General features: G+C 42.4%; 1 protein-coding gene across 1 annotated transcript in view; it reads left to right on the forward strand.

Annotated features, from left to right (window-relative positions):
* Positions 1-22111, forward strand: part of LOC132777937 (excitatory amino acid transporter 2-like) — a 36069-nt gene that overhangs the window by 11298 nt on the left and 2660 nt on the right. Inside the window, exons 2-10 of the mRNA XM_060780491.2 lie at positions 2038-2200; positions 15249-15401; positions 15663-15913; positions 15998-16175; positions 17315-17441; positions 18081-18314; positions 19297-19491; positions 20153-20287; positions 21159-21375. Of these exons, the coding sequence (XP_060636474.1) occupies positions 2071-2200; positions 15249-15401; positions 15663-15913; positions 15998-16175; positions 17315-17441; positions 18081-18314; positions 19297-19491; positions 20153-20287; positions 21159-21375 (1620 nt within the window). The 5' untranslated portion in view covers positions 2038-2070. The remainder of the gene's footprint in view (positions 1-2037; positions 2201-15248; positions 15402-15662; positions 15914-15997; positions 16176-17314; positions 17442-18080; positions 18315-19296; positions 19492-20152; positions 20288-21158; positions 21376-22111) is intronic.

Raw genomic sequence — 22111 nt, forward strand, 5'->3', positions numbered from 1 at the left:
AGTCCAACACTCAAGTCAGTACACCACTCTGCTCTTGCACTCTTGAAATACAGAAAGTTGCTGCTAATGTCTTTATTGTTGTGGTAATTTGTGATTCCAAATCCCACTGAGGACTTGAGGACAAAGATTCTGGGTCATAGGATGTAACTTTTTAGCTGGCCTTCCATCCAATGTCTTTATGTTTGTGTTGAAATGAAAAACTGGGCTGAGATCCAGCGTCATCAGATAGTTATGACAAGAGCTTCTGCTTTTCATGTTTTTTTAAAACTCTGGTTTTAATATCTTAATGTTTTTAAACTCCTGGTCTGACAGTAATAAAATTCATTCATTATGACAAGAGCTCCATCTTCATAGCCACCTCCAAGAAAAAAACCTATCTTTTAATGCAGAGAGCCACTACTGGAGGGTTTCTGAGTACAGGATGCTACAGTACTCTTGACAGTCATAGGAGCCTTGAGACAAGCAATTGCAGCAGAACCCTAAAGGGTCTCTTGTGCTGTCTGTTTCAATGTACCCTAGAATGAAAAGAATGCTGCAGTTACCTTTTTCTTGCATCCTGTTCTACAGACTTTCAGAAACCCTTCAGCTGGGGCTTAAAGGAATAGGTTTATGGGGTCACATTTGGCCATGAACGGCCATGAACCCAAATCCCAAAAGTTGCAAGATTGTACATCCAGCCTAATAGTAAACAGGATGCCAATCATCAAATGTTTGTGTGTATGTATGTATATATGTTTGTAAAATATTTCTATTCTGCCATATATCTAAAGATCTCAGGGTTGTGTACAAGATCAACTGTTCATAACATTTAAAGAAAATCATTAAAAAAAATTAGATAGATTAAGAATGCAATACAACCCCTAATATCCATGGGGATATGTACTTGGACCTACCATGGAAACATGGTGAGACCACACATAATAGCAAATCCTATTTACATGAACAACTTCTGGTGGAAACCTACCATAAAATCTTGCTGGAAGACCTAAACATAACAAAAGAGAATTCCTCTATAGAATTTCTAAGTTCTCCAGTGTGACTCTAATGCTATGGTTCCCAACCTTGGTCCATGGATTGCAAGAACTAAAATCTGGTCTGCGGCCTCACCATTACTATACTGTTGCAACAAAAGCAACTAGCCTTGCAAAACCCTCTTATAATGCAAAGACTTATTAAATATGATTTTCTATGGGCAAGCAGATGGCAACTACTGGATGGCATATGTTCTGTATCAGAAACTAGAGCTGATGTGATCTATCCAATGCAATTTTCTGAATCAGCACCCCAAATAACCAAAATTAATCTAAAATTGAACAAAAACTGATTCGTAACCCTTTTGGTACTAATATTAGAGAGTGGTCCCTGATCAAGTGGTCCCTGGTCAAAATGGTCCCTGGTCACAAAACGGTTGGGAACCACTGGTCAAAAAAGAGATTCGGACAAAGAAAATGCCTAAACATTTCAAAATCCTCTGTGAGAACGATCAACATCTGGCAGAAGAATACTATAGAGCACGAATGAGCAAACTTCGGCCCTCCAGGTGTTTTGGACTTCAACTCCCAGAAATCTCAGCCAGCTTACTATTTGTTAGAAATTGTGGAAGTTGAAGTCCAAAACACCTGGAGGGCCGAAGTTTGCTCATTCCTGTTCTATAGTATAGTATAGTATAGTTCCCAGAAATCTCTACTATTTGTTAGAAATTGTGGAAGTTGAAGTCCAAAACACCTGGAAAGCTGAAGCTTGCCCATGCCTGCTATGGAATCACGCTGAAGGATTAAAAATGCCTAGGGAAAACTTTTATTTGGACGAAAAGTAAGTCCAGGCCAAGTAGCACGAAAAGTAAGTGAAATTGCAGGTACCATAGCCACAGATGCAGGAGTTGTCCTGTGTATTAAAACACATACACCTGTCAAAACAGGATGACAAGGTAAAAGTGTTCTAAACCTTTTGCATAATAATAGCAGTCAACTGAATCCACATTTGACACAAGTTAACTCTTTTCCTTTTTTTTTCTCTCCCCCTCCTGCTTTCCTTGAGACGAAACAAGAGACATTCAGCGTGGCCCCGGAAATGACTAACCATGTGGAGGTGCCCCTGGCAGATGGCCCCCACATCATCTTGGAAGACTTGCCAAAACCTTGCCTGGATAAATACTGCGGGTGGCTTATGCGAAATGTGCTGCTCACTCTCACCATCGTTGGTAAGACGTTCTCATGCAAACAAGTTTGGTCTCTCTTTCCTTTTGTTTACCTGTCTGCTTTCTCTGTCCATGGCTAAAGTAACTTTATTTTTTCTTTCGATTCATTGCTGAAGAAATGGCATCAGACACAATAGTTGCCATCCCCAGCTGAAGGGCATCACGGGCCACAATAATAATCATAATCATAATACACTTTATTTATATTCCTCTTTATCTCCCCGGAAGGACTCGGAGCGGATTAGGATCAGGTTTAGAATACACATATAAGGCAAACATGCAATGCCTTTTACATAGTGAACACAATGACCTACAATACACAGAACAAAGGTAAAGGGCTTCTCTTTTTCATCTCCGATGTCTGGAGACGATGCTCAACTCCAGCCATTGGGAGGTGCTCTTGTTCCATTTTTCCATGCCGAGGAGCCTGTTGTCCATAGACATCTCCAATCAGTTGCCAGCATGACTGCATGGGATGTCCTTTTTACCTTCCCATCGAGGTGGTACCTGTTGATCTACTTGCATTGCATGCTTTCGAACAGCTAGGATGGCAGAAGCTAGGGCTGACAGCAGGAGCTCACCCTGACTCATGGCTTTGAACTCCCAACCCTCCGGTCAGCAGCTTTCCTGTAGCTAGCAGTTTAACCTGCTGCACTACCATGGAAAATGTTGTGGTGTCACAAGCAGGGTACATGGGGTGCAAACCACAGTGGGTGACACAATCAGAGAAGATGACACCCAAATGGCTATGACATTTTGATGCTATGTTTCATAAAAATATCCCTGTAGTTTTATATAACCATGAACATGTTTTCATAAACCAACCTGACATATAGTGTATCAATATAATTACAAGGCTTTGTGTGTGTCTGTGTGTGTATCTGTGTCAGAAGAGACTTGCGAAACTGCAAGTTGCTTCTGGTGTGAGAGAATTGGCCTTCTGCGAGGATGTTGCCCAGGGGATGCCCAGATGTTTTGATGTTTTACCATCCTTGTGGGAGGCTTCTCTCATGTCCCTGCATGGGGAGACAGAGCTGACACAGGGATTTGAACCGGATTTGAACCTACGACCTGTCCGTCTTCAGTCCTGCCGGCACAAGGGTTTAACCCATTGCGCCACCGGGGGCTCCTCATTACAAGGCTAAAACTGTGTTAATTTATTATTACTACATTCACTCAGTTTAGGGACACCAAACCCCCATGGAAGCGATACATTGTGAATAAAAACATTCTGGGGTTTTTTTAAAAACCTTTGATGACACTTCTCTAAAAATCTCTGGATCTTATAGCATGAATTTGTGATCAACGTCTGATCTGAGCACAGAGTCACACTAAAAAAAAAAAAACAGAAAAACTACAATTGTCCTTTTCAGTACATAAAATGTGCATGTTCTCTACAATGTACCATTTGGTCTTCTACATTTTAATCAAATCCGCAAAAGTCAACCCTGCAAATGTGGAGCACCAGCTGTACTTGTTGAACCTTCTAATACAAGCACTCTGGTCAGAACTGTCATTATTACCCGATTACAAGGGTGATTCGAATCACATAGATTTGTCTGCCCATACTCCAAGCACAACTAATGTATAAGTGGGACAAACAAGTTTAAAATATGGAGCCCTACATTTCAGAATCCCAGTCAGCCCAATCTAATTCATCCTCCTGTTTTGTTCTTTCTGTCTCTTTTGTAACATACAATAGTAACCCAGAGAGTTCTTGTGCCTTGCCAATATATCTGTGGGTTATCCAGGGTGGGAGAAAGAAGTCTTTTTATAGTATTTAAGCAACATAAAAAAGGGAATTCCAGACAAGAAACAATCAGGTCCAGATAACACCTCCCAACAAAGGATCCCCAGAAAGCAATCACCCAGGCCTTGAAGCTACAAGGCCATTAAATGCTAATCAAGGCAGCCAATTGCAACATTCACACTTTCCTCAAACAGACAAGAGTTCTTCTCCCACCCTGGAGATTCCACAGATAGTGGGTGAAATGTCAGGAGAGAATGCTTCTGGAACATGGCCATACAGCCTGGAAAACTCACAGAAACCAACTGAAAGGGGGGGTTGCTTTTCTCTGTGGTATATCTCCCCCTAGTTGGCTTCTGTGGTTGTCATGGCCCCAGGAGAGAGGGGAACAATACGATAATTTTTTTGTCAACTGGACTTTCATAAAGATCAAGCTGGGCAGTAACCCGCCACGGACCTTCATGTAATCTCCCATCTCTGGGCAGCCAGCCATATTTTGCAGTTATTTATATATAAACACACACACACATACTCACACACTGTCCTGCCACATGGCTGGGTTCTTAGCCTCTGGTGACCTCTTCTGGGAGAGGCTGAGAGCAGAAACTCTGTAGAAGGAGCATCCGTTTCTTAGAAGTGAAGGAGTGGGATTTAGGACAAAACAGGATGGGACTGAAACATGAGTCATCTGGGGTGACCATTTGCCTTACTTGTTGTGAGCCTGCAAGTTATTTCCTACCTATGGTGAACCTATCGCAAGGTTTCCTTGGCAATATTTCATAGAATCATAGAGTTGGAAGAGACCTTGTGGGCCGTCCAGTCCAACCTCCTGCCAAGAAGCAGGAAAATCGCATCTGTTCTGGTGAGGTTTACCCTTGCCTTTCTGGGAGAGTGTGACTTGCCCAAGATTAACCAGTGGGTTCATGGCCAAGAAGGGATTGGAATCCAGGCCTCCGGAATCACAATCAATGTTCAAACCATAACACCATATTAATTCCTATACATCTTTAGAGCATCGGATTCGTCGTTCACCTCCAGTACCGTCGGCCGCTAGCCTTCCTTTCGGCTTTGAGCTAGCTGCGTCATCACATCTGGGGCTAGTTGAACTTATCCTCTGCTCCTCCCCAGTAGCATTTTGGCCATCTTCCGACCTGGGAGTCCCATCTTCCAATGGCATACCGACATATCTCTTGTTGTACTGGTCCATTCAGTTTCCTTGGCAAGGATACTGGGGTGGTTTGCCATTGCCTTCCCCAGGGATCACGCTTGGTCTGACCTCTCTGCCACAACCGTCCCGTCTTGGGTGGTCCTTCACGGTTTCGCTCATGACCTCATTGAGGTGCTCAAGCTCCAGCACCACAACAAGGCGGTGATCCTTTGCTGGAGTAAAGGACACGTATTGGGACCATAAATGTTAGTATGTATAGATCAGGCATGGGCAAACTTTGTCCCTGCAGGTGTTTTGGACTCTTTGATTGTAGGTTAACTATAAATCCCAGCAACTTATTTATTTATCGTGTCAGGGGCAGACCAAACTGTTGCATTGCATTTTTTAACAAACAAACAAACATACAAACAAACATACAAAACACAAAGTTTGCAAGCTTGGTAGTTGATTAAACCCCACATTTGCAAGTTTGACATTAGCAGACTTGATTATCCGTGGATTTGATAATGCTTTCTCTAGGAGTCTTTGGGTCATCAGCACAATTTTCACCAGACGTTGCATCCAGTTCCACCAAATGTCTTGCTGGAGGATCTAGAGAAAACACTTCTCTAGCCTTTTGTAAATTTCCATTGTGCTTCAGGTGGAGTTGCATTGAAGGACTTGGAGATTGCCTGAGAGGTGTTTTCGTAGGTAAAAATACAATGTTTTCTTTATGGTTTTTTTCCACTTTCATGGTCCCCAGTGAATGTCAAGAGCTGGTTGCACTTCTAAAATAAAAAAGAGACAAGGGCACATATGTTCGCTCCTTATGAGAAAGCCAATAGGTCCCCCTACAATCCGGATGGAGAACAGGGACTTTATTGCACAAAGCTGATAAAGCACAATTACAGTAAGAGAAAAGCAAATTCTTTTAGGCACAGCATTACAGCACTCACAGAGTTTTGTCAACATGTCTTCTGTTCACTGTGTTTGAAATGTACTATTATGTCTGCCTGTCTTCCTTCCCCTGACATTTTCATAAATGTTGTTGTTCATTCATTCAGTCGTTTCCGACTTTTCTTGACCTCATGGATCAGCCCACGCCAGAGCTCCCTGTCGGCCGTCACCGCCCCCAGCTCCTTCAAGGTCAATCCAGTCACTTCAAGGATGCCATCCATCCATCTTGCCCTTGGTCAGCCCCTCTTCCTTTTTCCTTCCATTTTCCCCAGCATCATTGTCTTCTCTAAGCTTTCCTTTCTTCTCATGATGTGGCCAAAGTACTTCATCTTTGCCTCTACTATCCTTTCCTCCAATGAGCAGTCGGGCTTTATTTCCTGAAGTATGGACTGGTTGGATCTTGTGGCGGTCCAAGGCACTCTCAGAACTTTCCTCCAGCACCACAGTTCAAAAGCATCTATCTTCCTTCGCTCAGCCTTCCCTATAATGAAGCAAACATTATAATTCTTTGTTTATTGTCATAATTGTATTTCATGCAGATTCAAATAGGTCCCTTTCGACACACATATTCTCTCCCCCTCTCTCGGTCATCTGTCTGTGTGTGTGTGTGTGTGTGTCTGTCTGTCTATCTATCTATCTATCTATCTATCTATCTATCTATATACTGTGTGTGTATCACACATACATACATATATACATATACACAGACACGTGGCATCTGGTCGCAAGCTCTGGCCAAAGCACAGGTTGATAGGGGAAAGGGCCAGGATTTCATTAGTCTCTCATTGTTTCTCTTACGTCATTGCCCGGGAGAAAGAAAATTAAACATGTGGTCTAATCTCTGGAGCTTCACTAGTCTGCCCCCCCCCCCCCCGCCCTTTGCCACTGCCTGCTCCTAATCAGCTTGAATAAGAAGACCAAAGGGTACATTGGAGATGCCATCTGCATTTTATGTATTGAAAAGGGTAGATTGTTTCGTGCTGGAGAGGAGGATGCTAGCAGGAAGTGCGGAAGGCTAATTTGGCATTGCTGTAATGATAGAAGCAAAAGCCCTCTGAACAAATCTTGCCAAGAAAACCCCGTGACAGGTTCGCCTTAGGGTCACCATAAGTCAGAAGGCACACAACAACAAGGATTTCATGCATAATTCAATAGGGGGCACAGATTTGGGAAAACACACCATCAAAAATCTCACGTCACAGCCATTTCAGTTGAAAGCAGAGCATGGAAGTACTTGTTGCCATTAATGAGTAGTTGTTGTGCACAGCTAAAAGTCATTTCCAACTTAAACTTATCACAGGGATATTGGAAATTCCATAACCTACAGGAAATAAGTGTACCATAACCTTATTGAAAAGGTAAAAATGATGTCACATCCATTTGGCAAATGGGAATCTCCATGAACATGTGGAGACCACCTTTTGAAAACCACTAGTCAAAAAAGCATGACCTTGTTAGAAGTCAACCCTTTGAACAAGTGATACTCATAAGCATTCATGTAATGGCACACAGGCAACTCAGCTGTTAAACTGAAGAACCATTTCTTGAAACTCCCAAAGATAAAGACATGCCACTACAAAAAAGGTATTTGGTTAGCAGAGGATGATTGTTTCTTTGAAGTAGAATTTACAGTTGTAATTGCCCAAAAATATACAGTCCCTTAAAACCTCTTAGTTAAAATATGCACTGAGAGATAAACAAAGTCTTCTTTGAAAATACCATCTCAGGTTTACTAACCAACTTCTTGTATATATTTACCATACAGGCACATTTCTTATTACAGTTCAATTATATAAGATGTAGTTTCTTCTCTGTGTTGAGTGCACAGGGTATGATACTTAATCAATTGTCCATAGTCTTTAAATACAGCTGTACTCACTGAAGTCCATAAGTCATACTTCTGTACTAAAATCCAAACCGCAACATGCATCCACCTCCACTGAGGTCTCATGCAAACTCTATAACAAAAATGGAGTCTTGTGTCTGAAGTCCCTCCCACAACAAAGAGGTACAGTCAAACTGGCAAACCAAAATGTACATGGAATATAGGTTAACAATTATGCACATTTACAAACAGTTAGTGGAGGCTTGGAAGGTTGCTATTTCCAACAAGGGTTGTATTTATTTTGTGGGGAGGGAGGTTTGTTCAAAAGGGATTTGCCATGGTCTTCTCCTGGGGATGAGAGAATGTGACTTGCCCAAAACCACTCAGTGGGTTTCCATGGCTGAGTGGGAATTCGAACCCTGGCACCATTTCACACTACACAATGATAGGACTATTATTTTATTTGAACTGCACTGATTTCATCCCGTTGAAGCCTGTGGTTTGGTAAAGCATTGGAGCTCTGTGGCTAATAATTCTGAACATTGTTGCCTAGCTCTAGAGCCCATTTGTCTTTTTAGCAGCCCATGACACCTGTCAGACTCTCATCTAGCACCACATTTCAAATGATTTGGTTATCTTTCTATCAACTTTCTTCACTGTCAGGCTTCCACAACCATAAATGGCCTTCTAAATGCCATTCCCTAAACTGTCACTCCCATACTTCTACAGGATGTTGTAGTTAAAATGATTTCAATGTCTTGTAACTGTGTAGAGTTGCAGTCCTGGTCCTGCAATCAAACCATTACACCACACTGGCTCATATATATATATTATTTCCTCTTTCTAGTAACAAGTAACTCAATTAGTCGATTCCTTACTCCTGTAACTAAGTAACAGTTGACTTATATTGTTGTTATAATGGAGCAATTATTTAAAAGGATCACTTTGCTTTTTGGCAGTGTTACTGTAATTGGTTTTGTTTACCTTTCCATTTGCAGTGAATGTTTGGCCTTTTAGGTACAATTTCAAATACTATGGACTTGTAGTTCAGAGAATACAGAATTTTTAACTCAATGTTATTGTTACATAGCTCAACCAAAAAAAAAAAAGTTTCTTGACATCTTGGATTTTAGGCCTGGGCCTGGTTATTTGGTGCGGTGATTCAGAATGTCTTTGATATGGTTATCATTGTTTTCTAGATGGCAGATGGCAAGTTCTATGGTATATGACTTACTTTCTGTGGCTTTGGAATGATGACTGTTGTGCTGGTACGGCTGTACCAAAATCTCCAACTTCCTTTTCTTTCTTTGAGTGCTTGCATGTATTCCAAAGTTCCATGCATTTTGCAATAAGGTGGCTTCCCTTGGTTTGCAATTATAGTGCCAATGACCCATCAATCATTGTTAAGTTTTGGTTCTGCCCCTTTCCCCAGGGCTCTGGGAGGAGAGGGAGCCATTTTAGGGATGTGGATTAGCTCCATCTGTAGAGAAGCTTCGTTTCTCACAGCATCCGGGGAAAATTCTGGGGGGAAACAGTTCCAAAGGACTCCAGCTGGAGAATGTACAAAGCCTTGGCTGGTAGGTCTACTAGGGACCCAAGAAGCAGTTTGGAACTGGGAGTAGGGCCCACATCTGCAAAGTTTAGAAAGTAGATAGCCCAAGGAGGGGTTAAAAAGGGTTTTCCTCTTAAAGAAAAGAAACAGTTCACGAAGCCAGTTGCCTGTCCCTTGTGGACAAGATTAAGAAAGCCACCAGTTGATTCAAACCTTGATTTATTTGTTTGACTTGTTGAAGATCCGAGAAGTATTTGATTGTTTTGTTGAAGACCTAAGCAATAATAAAGGACCTTGTTAAACCTTTCAAGCTTCTAAAGACTCTGAATAGGAAAATCCTTAGGGCCTCTCACTCGAGGCACCCCGGCTTCCCGCTGGGCACAAAGAGCATGTCCTGTTCAAAAGCCAACTGCTATAGGCCCAGCGTGTGACAGCACAACTGTAAAATTACCTAATTTGTACAGATTACACTAACATGCAACACGATTTTGGGCAAGTGGCCTTAATAACAAAAGACCCTCCTCATAAATGTATAGCAGAGTAACTTAGCAGCAGTGCAACCCATCAGCAGTAGCCCTAAGTGATAAAAAGAACAAAAACACACAGACCAATGTTATCTCTGCCATAGGAAGCTTTCCTTTATAGCCAAATAATATGATTGCACTATTTACAAGAACAAGGTTTCAATAACACAAATAAACAGGTCCATAATAGCTTTACACACAGCAGCTTTTCCTCTGGAGCTTTCTCACAGGAGGCTTCTCTCACACTCCTCAGAACGACACTAGCTTTGGCCCACTAACTCTTACAGGCTTCAGCCTACACTTCCTCCCCTGAACGACACTAGCTTTGGCCTATTCACTCTCCTCAGGACAACACTAGCTTTGGCCCATTAACTCTAACACGCTTCAATCTACTTACTCACCACAAGACGACACTAGTTTTGGCCCATTAACTCGAATAGGCATCATCCTACTCACTCTCCTCAGGATGACACTAGCTTTGGCCCACTAACTCAAACAGGCTTCGGACTACTCACTCTCCCCAGGACGACTCTACCTTTGGCCCACTAACAGGCTCCAGCCTACTCACTCTCCTCAGGACGACGCTAGCTTTGGCCCACTAACTCTAAAAGGCTTCAGCCTACTCACTTTCCTCAGGACGACACTAGCTTTGGCCCACTAACTCTAACAAGCTTTGGCCTACTCACTCTCCTCAGGACGATACTAGCTTTGGCCCACTAACTGTAACAGGCTTTGGCCTACTCACTTTCCTCAGGACGACACTAGCTTTGGCCCACTAACTTGAACAGACTTCGGCCTACTCACTCTCCTCAGGACGATACTAGCTTTGGCCCACTAACTCTAACAGGCTTCGGCCTACTCACCCTCCTCAGGACGACACTAGCTTTGGCCCACTAACTCTAACAGGCTTCGGCCTACTCACTCTCCTCAGGACGACACTAGCTTTGGCCCACTAACTGTAACAGGCTTCGGCCTACTCACCCTCCTCAGGACGACACTAGCTTTGGCCCACTAACTCTAACAAGCTTTGGCCTACTCACCCTCCTCAGGACACTAGCTTTGGCCCACTAACTCTAAAAGGCTTCAGCCTACTCACCCTCCTCAGGACGACACTAGCTTTGGCCCACTAACTCTAACAAGCTTTGGCCTACTCACTCTCCTCAGGACAACCTTAGCTTTGGCCCACTAACTCTAACAAGCTTTGGCCTACTCACTCTCCTCAGGACAACCTTAGCTTTGGCCCACTAACTCTAACAAGCTTTGGCCTACTCACTCTCCTCAGGACGACACTAGCTTTGGCCCACTAACTCTAAAAGGCTTCGGCCTACGCACCCTCTTCAGGACGACACTAGCTTTGGCCCACTAACTCTAACAAGCTTTGGCCTACTCACTCTCCTCAGGACAACACTAGCTTTGGCCCACTAACTCTAACAGGCTTCGGCCTACGCACTCTCCTCAGGACGACACTAGCTTTGGCCCACTAACTGTAACAGACTTTGGGCTACTCACTCTCCTCAGGACGACACTAGCTTTGGCCCACTAACTCTAACAGGCTTCGGCCTACTCTTTCAGTTATTGACTCACACATTTGTAATCAAATATGCCTAGTTAATTTTTAATATTTCTGACACACGATTGTTGTTCCTGGGTTATAAATGTCGTTTCCTAATTGGTTCTATCATAAAAACATGGAAAAGGTTTAATAAAATTTAGGTCATGCAAGTTTCTGGAGTAAAACAACTACTTGCAAAGTGAGACCCATACAATTGAACAAGAAATAACTCTTTCAAACCAGGAACAGAAAATTCTTTTGTTACATAGTGTTACAGTTTGAAATTAAATTTCCTTGATAAAGAGTGACAGGATTTCAGAGGAAGGAAGGAAGGAAGGAAGGAAGGAAGGAAGGAAGGAAGGAAGGACCCCCCCCCCCCCCCATGTACTTAATAAGATGGGTCTCTAACAATCAAGGGAGTGTTGTTTTTGGCCCTCCCTTGCCCCTCTCTCTCTGATGAGCTGCGTGCCCTGACTTTGCATTTTGCCCTGGTTGCCTCCAAGCAATTTCCATTCCTGGATCTTTTCCCAGAGAGGATTCGGGGGCGTGAACCCCTGCAGCCTGGCTTTACTCCAAGTAGGACAGCAGCATCTCTGGACGGATCCTTTGAAAAGATCCTGTTTCCACAAAACAATTTAGATATCAGGAATATCATGATCCTGCCTCCGGAAGGTTTGGATATAACCCTCCCACACAATGTCTGAAGCAAAAGATTGGTTTTCTGCAGGGCATAATATCTGAAGCTGATGAGTTAGCAAAGAAAACGGTGAACAAGATTTTCTTTCTGGTTTTCAATACACTCAGTTAACTAAATGTCCTGTTAAAAACCTTACGGGAATGGAATGCAAGTAGAGAGTTATCCTCCTCTGAAAAAAATGTTACAGTAAAAGAGATTTAACTTATTGTCTCAGACTGATCAGATATATCTATCTATCTATCTATCTATCTATCTAAATAAATAAATAAATAAATAAATAAATAAATAAATAAATGTAATGTTCGTTTGTAGGATTAACATAACCCAAAAACCACTGGACAAAATGACATGAAATTTGGACACTACATAACTAACCAATCAATGAGTGACCATCACTTATAACCTTCCCCCCCCCCAAAAAAAAACAGTGGAAAGGACTTAAAAACCCCAAAAAGCTAAATGACAAAAAGCTAAATGACGTTATTTTAAAAAAGGGAAGAAAGAGGGAGGGAAGAAAGGAGAGAGAGAGAGAGAGAAAGAAAGAAAGAAAGAAAGAAAGAAAGAGAAGGAAGGAAAGAGGTAGAGAAGGAAGAAAGGAGAGAAAGAGGAAAGGAAAAGGGGAAGCAAAGAAAGGGGTAGAGAAGGAAGGAAGGTGAGAAGGGAAAAAAAGAAAGGAAGGAAAGGGAGCGAAGGAAGGAGGGAAAGAGGTAGAGAAGGAAGAAAGGAGAGAAAGAGGGAGGGAGGGAAGGATGGAAGCAAAAATCAAAGGAAGGAAGGAAGGAAGGAAGGAAGGAAGGAAGGAAGGAAGGAAAGAGGGAGCAAAAGAAGGAGGGAAAGAAGGAGAGAAAGAAGGGGGGAAGGTTGGCCACAGCAATGTGTGGGGGGTACAGGTAGTACTACCCAGTGGTTTATGAGTTATGTTAATCCCACAAACGAACATTACATTTTTATTTGAACATAACCCAAAAACCACTGGACAAAATGACATGAAATTTGGACACTACACCACTAAGGGAGCAAAGGAAGGAGGGAAAGAAGGAGAGAAAGAGGGAGGGAAGGTTGGCCACAGCAACGTGTGGCAGATACAGCTAGTATCTATATAAATAAAAATGTCATGTTCTTTTGTGGGATTAACACAACTCAAAAACCCCTGGATGAATTGACACCAAATTTGGACATAATACACCTATCAGGCCAATGAGTGACCATCACTCATAAAACACTGAAAAACACAGCAGAAGAGACTTAGAAAGCCAAAACAACAAAATATACATTACAACACATGCGCAAAACCACACATATATACGCAAACACACATATATACACATATACACCAATATATATACACACAAAACACATATACACAGACTGGGCTACAGCAACGCATGGCAGGGGACAGCTAGCCCATAATAAAAACGAAAATACAAATGTATATGTGTGGTTGGGGTGTCCACTTACACGGACAGGCTCCCACTTCCACAAACAGCTATAGTTCCCACTATTCAGGAGACACCAATGGCCCTCCCTCCAATGACATTGCACGTTATAGAGAGCACCATAAACATGTACAAGAGTCCCGCCAATGTCTTCCACAAATGCCATATTGCCCACCACCCAAGTGAAGGCTTTCATATGGGGATAATTTCATCCTGGATTTTATGTGTTTCCTCCACCACAGGCATCCCAGTGTTTCTTACTCTCTCTATTGGTGTGCAATTTGCATGACTCCGACCACTGCCTCTCCCATAACCCTTTCCTATACTTTTCTATGGCACACAACAATCAGAGGAATTGATCAGCAACTGAACATACTAGAGAGTTTTGGGGAGAAATTACCATGATTTATAGGAATTGTAGGTACTGGGATTGATAGTTCACCTGCAATCTAAGAGCACTCTGAATTCCACCAATGATGGACCTGGAACTAACTTGTCACACAGAACCTCCATGACTAACAAAACATACTGGAGATCTTTGGAGGCATTTAAAGAAGTTGTAGTTCACCTACATCTAGAGAAGACTATGAACCCTAACCGTTCTGGATCTGGACCAAACTTGGCGTGTATACACGATATGCCCAAATTTGAATACGGGTTGGTTTTGAGGGGAATTGGCCTAGATGTTTTGGAGTTGTAGGTACTGGGATTTATAGCTCACCTGCAACAATGAGCACCCTGAACTCCACCAAAGATGGAATTGGACCAGTGAAAGTTAAAATAAATTGAGGTTTTTTGGTGTTTCATTCATATGTCATGGAACTCTGTGAGTGAAACTGGGACTGGATCTACAGTGTAGACCAGGCGTGGGCGAACTTGGGACCTGAGGCTGATAGGAATTGTGGGAGTTGAAGTCCAAAACACGTGGAGGGCCCAAATTTGTCCATGCCTGGTGTAGACTCATATAATTCAGTTAATCTGGGATCGGATCCTGGGATATTGGGCAGTGTAGATCCAGCCTAGGTCAGTCAATTTTCTCACCTTGATCTCCCTCTTAGGGTTGTTATGAAGTTAAAATGATGAGAAGAGCCATATGTGTATCTTTGAGCTCATTTGAAGAAATACTGGATAGAAATGTTGATGATTATTATTATGATGATGTATTTTGAGAGTCTCATGCAACATTATTAAAGAATTGGTAGCTATGCATGACAACAAAACTTGGAACGATTACGAAGGATTTTATTGCATGAGGCTGAGGAATTGCAATTACCGCAGTAGCATCAAAGAAACACCACACTCCTTCATCAGCACTCCTTTTTGGGCTGGTTGCATCCAAAATCTTGCCATTTCTCTACCCAACCATACATCTGTCACCTTAGGAAGTGGTAGGCTCATTTTGTGTAATGACAGAACCTACTAATGGGAGTTGTGGACTACGTTTGGGATTCTAAGGACTATGTCAATTGTCACTCTTCTCCCTAATACCACTCCATCTGTTGCCTCAGATGACCCACCTCTTTCCATCTAAACCTGAAGGTGGTCAAAGTCCAATTCTGCCAAAGACAAATTCTTCTGCAAGAAACTCAGACCCTGTCTTTGTTTTCATTTCAGGAGTCATTTTGGGATCTGTGTTTGGGGGTTTGCTTAGGATGCTTCCACCGCTTGATAGTGACTTGATCATGCTGATATCTTTTCCTGGAGACATCCTTATGCGCATGTTGAAGATGTTGATCCTGCCTCTGGTGATATCCAGTCTCATTTCAGGTAAGCTCCACATGAATCACTCTTAGTAAGTAAAAGTGTCATCTCAAAGAGATCATAAGAAAAGAGTACGTTGTGTGTGTTTGCAGACATGTGAGTGTCATTAACTAGATTTTCATTACTACGAGTATCGTGGTCTTGTATGCACCCAATTCACTTCAGCTTTATTTCTTCAACAACAGGGAAGAGTGACCTGGATAAAGTGGCTTTCTTTTACTTTCACCTTTGTGCTCCTGTAATGTCTATGATGTGTTTTGTGGGCAGGTCTGGCTGGCCTGGATGCGAAATCGAGTGGGCGAATGGGGACTCGTGCCATGCTCTATTATATGTCAACCACAGTGGTGGCAGCTGTACTGGGTGTCATTCTGGTCATATCCATTCATCCTGGCAACCCCAAACTCAAGAAGTCTCCTTCAGTGGTATCCAAGAATGAGGATGTCTCCAGCTTGGATGCTTTTTTGGACTTGATCAGGAACCTGTTCCCAGAAAACCTGGTGCAGGCCTGTTTCCAGCAGGTAACACAACTGGAAGGGAGCGTGTTTGCCAGGGAGGGCTTCCTTTCCTACTCCACTAACCCTTCCTTCTTCTTTCACATGCAGATCCAAACCATCTCAACAAAGGTTTCTGTACCACCAGTTGTAGTACGCAAAGAAAACATCAGCCAGATTGTCCATACCAATGGGACCGTGCTCAATGCTACCGTCACAGAGGTCAATGTGGGTCCCAGCACTGTCACCCAGAAACGCCTGGAGTTCAAGCCTGGAATGAATGTTTTGGGTGAGTCTGCCACACTGGAGGGAAAGGGTTTGACAGAGGTGCAGGAAACAGACTGACTTTCATAAACAGACAGTGATTTACAGTGAGTGGGCTCTTGGTATCTCCTGGAGTTTGGTTCCTGGACCACCGTGGATAGCAAAATCCATGGGTACTCAAGTCCCATTGTATACGATGGTGTAGCAAAATGGTGTTCCTTATATAAAATTGCAAAATTAAGGTTTGATTTTTGGAATTATTGTTTTCATGGGAAATATTCTCAAGCCCTGGATGCTTGAATCTGTGTATGCAGACTCCATGGCTGCGGAAGACTGACTGTACTGTAACAAACACAAGAGTTTTTAAATAGAGACATTTCTTTAATATACAGTCATGCCTCGATATTTATATGTTCTGCATTTAAGGATTCTATCTATCTATCTATCTATCTATCCATCCATCCATCCTTCCATCCATCCATCCATCCATCTCTATGACTATGAGAGTCATAGAGATAGATACACATCCACACACACAGAGTAACATTGATATGTTGATGTTGATGTTTTTGCCTCACAGTAGGATTCATGAGTGTGCGCATATATACATTTCCAACACTTCGTACAAACGTCAAAAATAGTTCAGCATTTTACCTCTGCTCCTTCCTTCTCTGGTGGGAAAGAAAAGGTTGCTGTTGATTCTATTGCTGTGTTGCTGCTGCTGCTGTTGTTGTTGTGTGTCTTTAAGCCATTCTCCACTTATAGCAACCCTAAGGCAAACCTATCACAAGGTTTTCTGTGACACACCCAAGATCAACCAATGGGTTTCCTTGGTTGTGAAATCCTAGTTGTCACAGTTGTGTTATGCTTAACCCGCTATACTATACTGGATTGCCAAGGTGAAAACTAGAGTGAGTTCTTGTCCTTTTATTGGTTACGTAGAAGAGGGAATTTCGGCAAGTTTTGCTTGTCATGCAACTAGACAACAACCGAAATGTTTCCCTCTACATAACCACTAAAGGTAATGGAACCCTATCCTGTTTTAATTCTGGCTACCTTACTATGAGTTTAAACATCTTTACTTTTTTGCCAAATTGTAATGGGGGTGGGGAGAGGGGTGATTTTCTATCTCTGAGACCCTTTCCTGCTTCACTCCTCCAACAGGCTTGATTGGATTCTTCATCGCCTTTGGCATCTCCATGGGAAAAATGGGAGAACAAGCCAAGCCCATGGCTGATTTCTTCAATATCCTTAATGAGATCATCATGAAGCTTGTCTCCATGATCATGTGGTGAGGGGCTCACATAGATATGCAAACCAGAACACCTAACTGATAGAATAATTCCTTTTGATGCAAAAGACTGACTTATTGATAATCTTTCAAACATTGCTTTGGCGGTTGCCAGGATTTCATCATTAGCAGAAGAGACTAGGAACATGTTTAGACAGGTTAACAGAGTCTGTCTTCAGTTATCATATAGGCCACATAATTTACATGCTGTTTACTGCTATTTTAAAATCTGTATTTCTGTCCTTGTTCATGTATGAATATGTGTAAGGTCTGTATTTGTGTGGGTGAAGCTCAGAAAAACCTTTTTTATAGAAAGGTCACCCTTGAGCAAATTCTGGAAGGCTAAAAAAAGTGAATAACTTTTCCAATTCACACACATATTTGTGTGTATGTATGGATAAACAGACCTTGTGAAGGAGATATATTTTTGTCTGGCTGTTATTCTGTGTGAAGTACTTACTTGTGGTCTGTAATAGATACGCTGATGGTGAACCTTGGAATTGAGGGTACAACCCTATACTTTTGGGATGGTCGTAGTAAATTGTAAACTTCTTCACTAGCAGAGAAAGGGAAAGTTCATTTTATCACTTGACAGCAGTCATAACAGTTAAACCTTCTCACTTTCTGTTCGTTCTGTAGGTACTCACCTTTTGGTATTGCTTCACTTATCTGTGGCAAGATCGCAGCTATCAAAGACTTGGAGATGGTGGCCCGGCAGTTGGGCATGTACATGGTGACCGTCATTGTGGGTTTAGTGATCCACGGCGCTGTGGTACTGCCCCTCATCTTCTTTGTCATCACCCGGAAGAATCCCTTCATGTTCTATGCTGGCATTTTCCAGGCTTGGCTTACTGCCCTTGGCACCGCCTCCAGGTGTGAGCAACTTTTTACCCCGGTTCTTTTCACTGAAACCATTGATGTAAATATATGACATATATATGCTCTCCCTTGAGTGATTTGCTCCAGCAGTTCAAAAACCTTATGCCTCTCTTTTGTTGATATGTTACAGTCCCTGTGTAGTAGGGACCCTCACAATCACAGAACCCATGCCTATAATTTCACTTATTTTACTCAGGGAAAAATGGTCCTTCTAGAAACTTTTTAGTTCCTCCAGGTGACTTTATTATATATTTCACCTAGAAGTTATCATAGTCACTGTGGAGGACCTAGTAAAGTCCTAGAGAAGATACAACTGTGAATTTCTAGATCCTCTAGGGCAATTTATGCTGGAACCAGAAGTCAGGTAATTTAATGGTGTGTGGGTATATCTGTGGTTTCAGACTGGAGCATCTTCCCCATGGATACCGGGGTCTTAGTGTATGTTACAATTCCAGATCTTTGCTGTTTAAGCCACCATCATCTTCACATCTCATTTTCTTGTAGAAACTTGACTCTCTCCATTCCTACCATCACCAGTATGGGATTCAGTGGTTATTGAATTCATCTTGAGAGTGGGCAGTCATCTTGGGTAACCTTGCGCATATCAGACTGCTCTACCTTTTAGGATTATTGTGAAGATAACATGCGTGAATAAAAAACATGGTTGTCCTGAAAGGAACATGAAGGAAATAGAGATGGCCAAGCAGCATGGCTAGTAGTTATGTTGGCTAGGCAATTATGGGAGTTTTGGTCGAGAAAAGTTGCATTTCCAAGTTCTGTGCTCATGTTAGATCTTAACAAACCTATACATCTGCCAGTTCAAGTATGTACAAATTACAGTCTTCCTGTTACTTCCAAATTTGTGTATGCAAAAGGCGAGGGGACATGTTTCTTGGATAATAGCTCGGTACACAGAATTTTAATCCCTTTTTTCCTACATCCCAAACTTATCTATCCTACTACTGCTTCATACCAGTGCTGGAACACTGCCTGTCACTTTCCGCTGCCTCGAAGAGAATCTTAAAATCGACAAGCGAGTGACACGCTTTGTCCTGCCCATTGGAGCCACCATCAACATGGATGGAACCGCCCTCTATGAAGCCGTGGCAGCCATCTTCATTGCACAAATGAACAGCATCAACTTGGATGGGGGACAGATTGCAACAGTTAGGTGAGCTCTAGCTGCGTCACCCTGGATAACATAGACTTACTTATCTATTACTGTTACATATTTATAATAATTGTTTAATCATGATGTGAAACTCTCCTCCCCAACCTACTTAATGGGGCATCGGCTGCATGGGAAGAAGGGGATCCATTTTGCCAGGGGATCAGATTATGGGTTAATGATGTTTCTATCAGGTTTTGGAGAACTGAATGAGGAGAGGTTACTTAGAAGCTTATTGCATGAGGCAGGTAAATTGCACTTACAACAGGGTAATAGGATCTTTGGCTGTTATTCTGGTGTAGTTGTGATTTACTTGCCTTATATGATTGGAGAACCTCTGTTAAATATACTTAAGGGCTTCATTACATGCAATAAAATTAGCATTTCTACACACTTAGGAAACTGCAAGCAATGCTGCCTTTTACATGACGCAAGCTTCAAATGTGGAGTAGAGATAGCTTGCAGTTTCTAAAGTGTGGGTTTTTCCTGACAATTCCTAAGCCAGTTGGCAAGCGACTTATTCCTCAATTTCCTGTGTAGAGACATGTAAAAACACCCAATTTAAAATGTGACGGGAATTCCCACTCACCTGTTTGTAAGCATTACTTATCCTGTAAGATAGTCCCAAGGAGCTGTTTCTCATTTTTTTTCTCTTTTTCCACAGCCTGACAGCTACATTGGCTAGTGTGGGAGCAGCCAGTATACCCAGTGCTGGGTTAGTCACCATGCTTTTGATCCTGACAGCTGTAGGACTCCCCACTCAGGACATCAGTCTCCTCATTGCTGTGGACTGGCTACTGTGAGTGCCATCAAGGGTAGATGTCAAGGCGTCTGGTTTGGGAAATGCCGGGTGGGGGAATAATATAGGACCAAACCTTGATATTTATAACTATTTCTGTTTTGTTATTATTTTGCTCACATTTCTTCTTTCTAAAAACCTTGAAATTGTTTGCAGAATAATTCAGAACACACACACATATATATAAAGCAAAGTAATAAAATAACGTTGTCATTTCCGACCTGTCATAGAGTTTTCTTGGCAAGATTTGTTCAGAGGAGGATTGCCATCGCCTTCATCTGAGACTGACAGAATCTGACTTGCCTGAGGTCACCCTTTGGGTTCTGTGCCAATTAAGGGGCTTGAACCCTGGCCTCCAGAGTCATAGTCCAACGCTCAACCCCCCTGATCATCTTTTGGCAAAAAGGAAACATCCAAGACATGTTTCACTAAATAAGGCTGTCATATTGGTAGCATAGATAAATAAATCAACCATGAAGAGACTGGATTTCCATTGTAACATTAATGCAGTTTGACACCACTGTAACTGCCATTGCTCAATGCTAAGTAAATCTGGGATGTATAGTTTGGTGAGGCACCAGCCCTCTTTGGCAGAGAAGGCTTAAAACCTTGTAAAATCCCATGATTCCATAGCATCAAGCCATAGCAATTAAAGTGCTGTCAAACTCCATCCTGCAGTGTGTCCAAAGAGGATACCATCTATCGTATCTATGAAATAAATGGTTTCCTTTTCTATAGATACTTATCAAAATAGCAGGCAGCAGAGGGCTTCTGTAAAAAGAAAGGAACTATACATATAGGTTAACCTGAGGTCTTTTTACACATTTTTCTAATCAGCCTTCGTTGTTGTTTTCTTGCCTCCCTCTTGCAGAGATCGCATGAGAACCTCCATCAATGTGGTAGGAGACTCCTTTGGTGCCGGCATCGTCCATTACCTCTCTTTGAAGGAGCTGGAAGTCATTGATGCCCGAACCGAAGGGCGTGAGCTCGACCCCACTGCCTTGAAGCTGCAAGCCCTGGGTAACCACCAAGGGCCCCTGGAAGGCTCCATCGGATCAGGATACACTGTCCTGCCCAGTGAGGAGGAGGTGAGGAGAACATCTCTGTTCAGACAGCACGTGCTTTCAACATTTTACAAATATGAATTAATAATATCAGATTGTGGTCAAGATGGTAAATGTTATTAATGAGGGGGAATAGATAAGCTGGGGAAGGATGCCTGAGCTTCCTGGAAAGCTCAAGACTCTCCTCTCTCCTCTCTTGTCTCTCTTGTTGAATTCCCTGCCTTGGCACATTGAATTCAATTAGCAGCATTTGAAGCCAGATGAGCACAGAGGAGGGATGTGTAAAGAGGAAAAAAGAATGGAAACATTTCAAAAACAGTTGAAAAAAGATGATTAATTGGAATGGTCCCTGTCAAATCATGGGTGAATGACATTTCCATCAAGTTTTAGGGAGCTTGACAAGGAGACTTAGAAGTTTATTGTGCAAGGACGGTAACTTGAAATTACAGCAGGATAATCCATTGACTGGTATCATGCTATAATTATAATGTACCTGCTTTGCGTGATAAGATCCTTAGCTAACTGTACTCAAAGTATCAGAGTTAAACCTCTGAGCTGCTGAACTTGCTGATCTGGGGAGTGGGGTGAGCTCCCGCTGTTAGCCCCAGCTTCTGCCAACCTAGCAGTTCGAAAACATGCAAATGTGAGTAGATCAATAGGAACTGCTCCAGCAGGAAGGTAATGGCACTCAATGCAGTCATGCTGGCCGAAGGACCAGGAGGCGTCTATGGACAACGCTGGCTCTTCGGCTTAGAAATGG

The sequence above is a fragment of the Anolis sagrei genome, chromosome 6 (genome assembly GCF_037176765.1).
Source record: "Anolis sagrei isolate rAnoSag1 chromosome 6, rAnoSag1.mat, whole genome shotgun sequence".
NCBI lineage: Eukaryota > Metazoa > Chordata > Lepidosauria > Squamata > Dactyloidae > Anolis > Anolis sagrei.